Below are 8,796 nucleotides of genomic sequence, written 5' to 3'. Positions count from 1 at the left end.
CCGGGAGTGAAGCCTGTCCAGAGAGGGAGATGGTAGGGCCAGTGGTGGTCTGTCTCCCCATCCCTAAGCCACCCCCACAAAGCCAGACAATTCAGGCCACCAGAAATCTCACTGTTGCCTTAAGAGGATGTGTTTGGGGTGGGTCAGGGTTAGACCCCCTCACCCCTCACCCTGCTTGGTGCCCACACAGGCACAGTGAGACCTGGCTGTAGATGCAAATGGCCCTTGGTCCCTGCCTCTAACTGGGGACGTAGGAAGGTTCACTTCCCAGGAGGTAGTGAGCATGCACCTGGAACCCCCCAGAGATGACATTCCTTTTGCTGTTCTTGCTCTTCTTGATTCTGTCCTCCACCTTTTGGGGAAATTTGGGGTGTGAGGGGTAGAATATCACCCAGTGGGCCCTATCCAGGCGGAGTGTTGAGAAGCTGGTGGGATGGGCCATCCTCTCCTCATCCAGTCTCGTTCACAGAGGAAGCCAGACCAGGATGCCAGGGAGATGCTAGCACAGGAGATGGCTGTAAGCAGGGCCCATCAGAGACACCACCCTCCAGTCAGCCCAGCTCCCTCCTGGAATCCTCTCCACGACACTCAGAAGGGGGTCTCACCACTGTCCCCATGCAGAGATGAGGGCATGGGGCTCAGAGAGATTCTCTGCCCAAGGACTCCCCTGTAAGAGTCCAACAAGGACTTGAACTTGGATCTGTCTGATTCTGGGCCCTGAGCTTCCAACCACCGCCCATTGAGACCATAAATAGGAAACAACCTGAGTGTCACTTGTTATTCTAAACTCATGCTTTGCCCAGGTGCTTCCCACAGTGAGTGCTGATCACTGCGGTTCCTGTGCATCCACGGGCACAAGGTGAAGGGAGGGTGGGAGAGGATGGCTGGAGAGACAGAGATGGAGACAGAGATGGATAGAGAAAGAGAGAGATGGATGTGCAGAAGGGGAGACAGAGATGGATGGAGAGAGAGAAGGATGGAGAAACGGATGGAGAGAGATGGATGGGAAGAGAGGGATGGAGAGAGGATGGATGGAGAGAGAAGGATGGAGAAAGAGATAGATGGGGAGAGAGAGATGGATGGAGAGAGAGATGGATAAAGAGAGAAATGGATGGTGAGAGAGAAATGGATGGAGAGAGATGGAGAGGGATGGAGAGAGAGATGGATAGGGAGAGAGATGGATGGAGAGAGAGATGAATGGAGAGAGATTGATGGAGAGAGATGGAGAGAGACGGATGGAGAGAGATGGAGAGAGACGGATGGAGAGAGATGGAGAGAGACGGATGGAGAGAGATGGAGAGAGATGGATGGAGAGAGAGATGAGAGAGAGATGGAGAGGGATGGAGAGAGAGATGGATGGTGAGGGATGGAGAGAGAAATGGATGGAGAGAGATGGGATGGAGAGAGAGATGGGTGGGGAGAGAGATGGAGAGAGAAGTGGATGAGGAGAGAGAGATGGAGAGAGAGATTGATGGAGAGAGAGGGATGGAGAGAGATGGAGAGATGGACGGAGAGAGAGATGGAGAGGGATGGATGGGGAGAGAGATGGATGGGGAGAGAAACAGAGAGGGATGTAGAGAGAGATGGATGGGGAGAGAGATGGACAGAGAGATGGGTGGAGAGAGAGAAATGGATGGGGAGAGAGAGAGAGATGAATGGAGGGATGGAGATAGATGGATAGAGAGAAATGGATGGGGAGAGAGATGGATGGAGAGATGGATGGAGAGAGAGATGGGTGGAGAGAGAGAGATGGATGGCCAGGAAGAGATGGATGGAGAGACAGAAATGGATGGGGGTTGTCAATGTATTTAATAACCACACAGTGCCCTCGAATGGTGGTAGTTTTGCAGGAAATCTAGCAGAAGAGAGAAAGACCATCACACACACACACAACACACACACAAACACACACACACACACACACACACACACACACAGAGATCAGTGGGAGAATGAAGAAGACAGAAAGGAGATGGAGAGACAGAAATGGAGACTTGTTGTCAATGTATTTAATAACCACACAGTGCCCTCGAATGGTGGTAGTTTTGCAGGAAATCTAGCAGAACACATAAACACAACAACATCAGACTCATGTAGTTATCAGAACAATGCATTTGAAGAAGCAGAAAGATACACACTAGACTCTTAGCCGTGCTTACTTCTGAAGAGGAGAGAGTTTTCAAGGAGGAGTGGGGGATGAATAAAGGAGACCTCTTTCTCTTTATATACTTACATGTAGTTTATTTTATTTTAATAGCAAGTATCTATTCACATATTAATTTTTCAAAGGCATATATATCCATCTCTCAACTTCAACCAGGAAAAACTTTTGCCTTCCAACTTAATAGAGTAATATAAATAAATAAATAAGTGATCACGTGAATAGCGGAAGAGAAAGAATGATGTGAATCAGATGAGGAGGAAACTCAGGCATTGTGGCAGGTAGACCACATAAGCCATCTGCTCATTAGGAGCCTGGAGGCACAAAAAGCCCATGTGAAGGTGCTGTACTGGCAGAGACATGGCCAGTGTGGTACCCGTGGACTGGCGGAGCATCAAGACTGGGACACCTACCTCTTCTTATTTGTGAAGGGCCCCTCAAGCAACACATAGGTTGAAGATTTTGAGTCCAGGAATTAGGGAACTGACAAAAAAATCAAAATAGAAAACTCAGGTTTGACAAACCTCAGCTGAGAAAACTTTGGTCTGAGCTTTATTTCCTAACATTTGTGAGCAAAAATGCAATCCCCTTTTCCATTCTCTGTCTCCTATCAGTTCAACCAGAGAGAAGGGAATAGCATGGCATTATTCTGAATAAGGAGAATATGAATTCTGACATCTGCTGGAAAAGTGAGGACTACAACCTGGAAAGGGATAACTAGATTGATATTGTTTTACAATTGTTTTCACTGTCCCTACCCCATCAACCCCCATTACAATAATCATACATATTTATTTTGGGAAAACTGCAAAAAGAAGAATATGAAACCACTCATAATCCCACTGCCTAGAATAAGGATGAACATTTTGGTGTGTTTCCTAATAGTCTTTTTGATGCACACCAATAACAACACATGAAACAATTATTTATGAGGCGACTTGTTCATTACATGTGAGTCATTGCTAAATGCTGAGGACACAGCAGTGAAGAAAATAATTCAAACCTTTTTCTAAGGAATGTAGAGTTCTACATTTGTGGTAAGTGCTGTGCAGTCAACACAATAACATCTTGCATTTAAACAAATATTTACTCTATGCTAGGCATTATGTTAACTGCTTTTCATGTGGATGTTTTATACATCTCTTAGGCAGTCTTTACAATGACCCTATGAGGTAGGTTACTACTATCCCCCATCCCACCGTGACACATTATTACAGACGCAGAAACTAACTCAGCAATGTTAGATAAGTTGGCCAAGTCAATATAAGTTGGGATCAGGTTGGGATATGACTGTACTCAGACCCTGTAATAAGTATGCTGCACGGATCTGCTATAAAATATATAACATTTGTTCCCTCTTCTTGCTTTGCTAGGTTTGATTGCTACTGTGGCATAGGTACTCTAAACGGTAGCCAATATGATGGATGATGACACTGAATTAAGGACTGATGGAAACTCTTTGTTAAAGGCTGTGTGGCTGGGGAGGCTCAGGTTGACCAGACTGCTGTTGGAAGGGGGAGCTTATATCAATGAAAGCAATGACAAAGGTGAAACAGCTCTCATGGTGGCATGCATCACCAAGCATGTGGACCAGCAAAGCATCAGCAAGTCCAAGATGGTGAAGTACCTGCTGGACAACAGGGCAGACCCCAATATCCAAGATAAGTCTGGCAAGACTGCCCTCATCCATGCCTGTATCAGAAGAGCTGGGGGAGAAGTGGTCTCCTTATTACTGGAGAATGGAGCAGACCCCAGCCTTGAGGATCGCACTGGGGCTTCGGCTCTGGTTTATGCAATAAATGCAGATGACAAGGATGCATTGAAACATCTCCTTGATGCCTGCAAAGCCAAAGGGAAGGAGGTGATTATTATAACAACAGATAAATCGTCTACAGGCACCAAAACCACCAAACAGTATCTTAATGTCCCTCCTTCACCCAAAGTAGAAGACAGGCACTCACCTCCACTGTATGCATCTCCCTCTGACATAGAGCTGAAGTCTCCAGGCCTGGACTCCCCACTCACTGAGAAGGAAGATGACTTCTTCAGCCTCCAAGCAGGGCATCCAAGCAGTTGTAACACCTCCAAGGCTGTTAATGAGCCTGGGTCACCCACTAGGAAAGTCAGTAATCTCAAAAGGGCCCGTTTGCCCCAACTGAAGAGGCTCCAATCTGAACCTTGGGGCCTGATTGCACCCTCGGTGCTGGCAGCTTCGACGCGTCAGGATGAGACCCATGGTGCCAGCACAGAAAACGAGGTCATCAAGAGCATCAGTGACGTGTCCTTCCCTAAAAGGGGGCCCCTCTCCAGAACCAACAGTATGGATAGCAAAGACCCCACCCTCTTTCACACAGTCACAGAGCAGGTTCTGAAGATTCCAGTCTCTTCAGCACCGGCATCCCGGAAAGCAGCCTATGAAAAAGGTCAGGCTCCCCACCCGCGTCTGGCCAGGAGAGGAACTCTGCCTGTTGACCAAGAGAAATGTGGTATGGGTCCATCAGGACCTTCTGCTCTCAAAGAGCCAGCATCCCTCAAATGGCTGGAAAATGACCTCTATGACTTAGATTTGCAGCCAGGGCCTGACCCTCCCAACTCCATTTCCCTTGAATCTGGCAAAGGACCTTTAGATAGAAAGAAGCTCAACAGCTCTCACTTGTCTCTTTTCCACGGCTCTCGGGAGTCCCTGGACACTGTACCTAGCACATCCCCCAGCTCAGCACGCCGCAGGCCGCCACATCTTCTAGAACGACGAGGTTCTGGAACTCTGCTCCTTGATCGTATTTCTCACACTAGGCCTGGCTTCCTGCCGCCTTTAAATGTGAATCTGAACCCACCTATTCCAGATATTAGATCTAGCAGCAAACCTTCTTCCCCTCTTACTAGTGGCTTAAAATCTATGGTTCCTGTTGCTCCAAGTTCACCAAAGAGAGTTGACTTAAGAAGTAAAAAGAAGCTCCTCAGAAGGCATTCTATGCAAATCGAACAAATGAAGCAGCTGTCTGATTTTGAAGAAATCATGACCTAGAAGCTTTAGAAAGGCTTAAAATAATCGATATAGTTTACGGAAGGGACTACGGATGAGACTGCTTCCTGATCATTCCTTAATGTTGAAGTGTGGCCACTTCAGAAGATACAACAGCAGAATGCTGCTTCACTTCTGAGAAGAATCCCTGGGTTTTTAAAGGCCTACTTGAAAAGAACTCACGATAATTGGACTTTAAAGATAAATTTTTAAAAATTCTGCAAAGGAAGAAAGCCTTTGGAGTTCAGCGGTAACATAGCAAGTACAATTATCTAAGCTGAGGACATCAGTAATTTTCTATCAGACAAACAGAAAACAAGAATTTAAATCAGGAGGTAGTATTTGGAGTATGTCATTTGTAATAAATCTATAAAGTGCCTACATAGAAAATGAGGCTTTAACATTTTGTTAGAATGTACAAAAGCCCCAAACCAACCCCTCAGTGACTAAATCTGGGTGTCTGGGTTCTATCTGATGGGGTAGAAGCAGAATTCCCCCATGGAAGAGGCTCTGGCCGGTGGGTCCTGGCTCTGACTCTGTCAGGGCACTGTAATTCGTGGTGTGGTTGAACTTATTCAGCAATTCAGTAATATATTTTGTTCACATACTAATTTGTATGTGCTCTGAGTACCCAAATATCCCATCTATGTGGCCCCTGAATTATGATATGTCATGGTAGCTTATGCCTTAGAGACAAATCTTGCTCCAGAAATGAAACTTTCCCAAGACCCCTCCCCTGACACAGGCTCTTGTGTAAGTTAACTAACTTGGAGTTGAATGTGATACAATTATAGATTACAGATATAAGAAGCATTTCCGTATTATTCTTAAAACTCGACGAGATCTACCCAAACCAGAATGATAACTGAGGAGGGGTAGTGCACAGATTAAATGGTAAAGTGGGTGGTTCTCAGGTGAGAAGCAGTGAGGACAATTCACTTTGCAGCCTAAAAATTTTAGGGGATGCAAACTATCATTTCCCCTTCAGTCATCTAGATAATTGAAGAAAAATGTGGTTTCTTCTCTTTCTGAACTATCTAGGTGAGAGGAGATTTGTAGAAATAACCTGCACAACCCTTTTAGGCTGCTTTGAGCAAACCCAAGAAGGAAAGCAGAGACTTAGCACATTTGGTATAATGTAGCCATATCTTAGATGAATATATTTTTGGTTATTTCCATTTATGTTTCCTCTTGTGCTGCTGAGATCTATTTGCTCTATGGTTAAAAAGTTCAATAGTTCCCGAGGACAGTATCATGTAGAGGAAAGAGTAAGGGCTTTGAGTTTGACATATTTAGGTTTGCATACCAGTCTGATCATTTACCAGCTGTGTGACCTTGAGCAAGCAGCTTAACTTCTCTGTGTCTCTGTTCCCTCATCTGTAGAACAGGATTACTAATGCTGCACCTTATAAGGTTGTGGTGAAAATTAAATGACACAATGTATGAAAGTGCCTGCCATTGTGCCTGGCACAGGTAGAAGTCACTGAAAAAGAAGTAGCTAATTTTAATGTATTTCTTGAGACTGCTGAAGCAATATCTCAAATAATACACATGCTACACAAAAATGGAATAAAGTTTCTCTGGAAAAGTTCAAGTATCTCCATGAGATCCCCAGATATTTTTATAAGTACTGATCTCTAAACTCATGTGTAAAGTAAAAAATTCTGCCACATAAACTCTACATATTATACAATTTTTCTATAACTACGTTTGCTAGAAATGTATCTGAATATTCCAAACAAAAGTGTTAATGATGGTTAAACAAAACAAACTTGGAGTTGTTTGGAGGGCTATCTGTGCTGTGTGTCATAGGGTGTTCAGCAGCGTCTCTGGCCTCCACTCACTAGATAGCAGTAACACCCTCTCCCCAGTTGTGACAACCAAAAATGTCTCTAGACAAGGCCAGATGTCTCCCGGGTGCATCACCTCCGTCGATCTCCACTGCTAGACCTATCGTATACGTCAAGAACAACAAAGCTGTATGGAAATGTGAGTGCTGACTGGCCAGCTAAGGCCTCCTGTTAACTTAAGACAATTCAAATTGTGCTTTAGTAAGATGACTAATCAATACTAGTGTTGGGCCTTCAAGATTCTTGGCCAACACACTCCAACATGGGGCTAATGGTCTCATACTTTGTAGGAAGGGAAGAGAATAAGAAAAGCACACAAATTAGCAAAAATCTATAGCTCATGAACGTGGTTTAGTGTGGACAACTCTGTTATTTTCAGAACCATTTAATCATTAATAATTCTTACCGAGTAGAAGCTATCCCGGGCAAAGAAACAACTTTCCAGTGCATTAAAAAGAGAATCATACGACAACCATCATTCTCAGCAGCTCATTAAATGTAAACACACACATGCACACATACACAGAGAACACATTTTCCATACTTTTCCAGCTGTTGTTAGTGTCAGTTAAAACTGACCTCTGGTGGTCAGTTTTAGCTGTGAGTTTAGCAAGACACTGCATCGCAGCAATTTTTTTTCTAAACCTTTAGCTAAGATTTGGAAACCCAATATTTCCTAAGTAGTGAATGTGGTCCATTTATAGTAATTAGCTTAGGTGAAACACCAAACATGATGAGTTGCTCATTCAGGATAGCCATTCCATTGCACAAATGTGTAATATCAGGTACTCTCATGCCACTCATTGCCTGCATCAGTCAGTCATGACCTTTGCATCAGCCTTTCAACAGACAGTCATCAGGATAGTATCTTATCTCATCACTACTTGACGATGAGTTAGCTGAATTAGACTGTTCTATATCAGTACAACAACCAAAATACTTTCTCATAGATTATGCATACATATGCAATTTTGTCCATGTCAATGAACCTCATAAGAATGCTTTTTAAAAGTATATTTTAAATTCAAACATGCTTTCTAGATCAGAGGTTAGCTTGTCGTTTTGGAATCCTGGAGTCACTTACAAGTTAGCTGCAAACTATAGTTTCAGTAATTCAACTGCTTAAGCGTTTCTGGACTGTTTATCAAAATATATTACAGAATGTGAGACTAAAGTTTAAAGTCTGGACCTTTGGTTTAATTTCTAGACATTCCAAAGCTTTTTTTTTCTTTTTAAAAAACCCATTGTCAACTCTCTTAGAACTTCATCAAGTAAATGGTACCTTGCAAATGTAGGTTGTGTCTGACCTTCCTCCTTTTTGTGTGTTGGTGCCTCAGATGTATCATGTGCTGCTTGAACTGATTGTCTACAGTGTTCAATCCTAGTCTCAAGCTGATGATGTGCTCAGAGATGTATCAAAATCCATGTAATGACACCATTTAGATGTTTCTAATATGTCAATAAATTATATATTGCAATCCTTCAATAGTATTTTCCACTTTTTCTCAGTGCAATCTCAAGTATTACCTTTTCCTTAAGATGAATTGACATGACTGCCTAGTAACATCAACCAAACACCCAATATTTTATGAACACATAATTTACAAAATTAGATTTTAATCAGACAAGTATTATAGTATCTCTCCTGGTTAAAAAAAGCACAGTCCAATGAATGAGAAGGTGCATTGCCACTCCGAGGGGTGAGTTTCTTTACTTGGTCCCTGATGCTCAACCCCCCCGGGCTGCACCTGCCATCTGCTAGT

The 8,796-nt window shown here is 43.6% G+C and overlaps 1 protein-coding gene across 1 annotated transcript in view; it reads left to right on the top strand.

The window, feature by feature from the left end:
* The window catches only part of ANKRD34C (ankyrin repeat domain 34C), a 17,851-nt gene extending 9,332 nt beyond the window's left edge, over positions 1 to 8,519 (top strand). Inside the window, exon 2 of the mRNA XM_011938397.1 lies at positions 3,535 to 8,519. Within this exon, the coding sequence (XP_011793787.1) occupies positions 3,579 to 5,186 (1,608 nt within the window). The 5' untranslated portion in view covers positions 3,535 to 3,578 and the 3' untranslated portion in view covers positions 5,187 to 8,519. The remainder of the gene's footprint in view (positions 1 to 3,534) is intronic.
* Positions 8,520 to 8,796: the final 277 nt, after the last annotated feature.

This window comes from Colobus angolensis, unplaced genomic scaffold (assembly GCF_000951035.1).
Source record: "Colobus angolensis palliatus isolate OR3802 unplaced genomic scaffold, Cang.pa_1.0 Scaffold172, whole genome shotgun sequence".
In the NCBI taxonomy this organism is placed as follows: domain Eukaryota; kingdom Metazoa; phylum Chordata; class Mammalia; order Primates; family Cercopithecidae; genus Colobus; species Colobus angolensis.
Note: the sequence above shows the minus strand (reverse complement) of the source record. Positions and strands in the feature narration are given on the sequence as shown.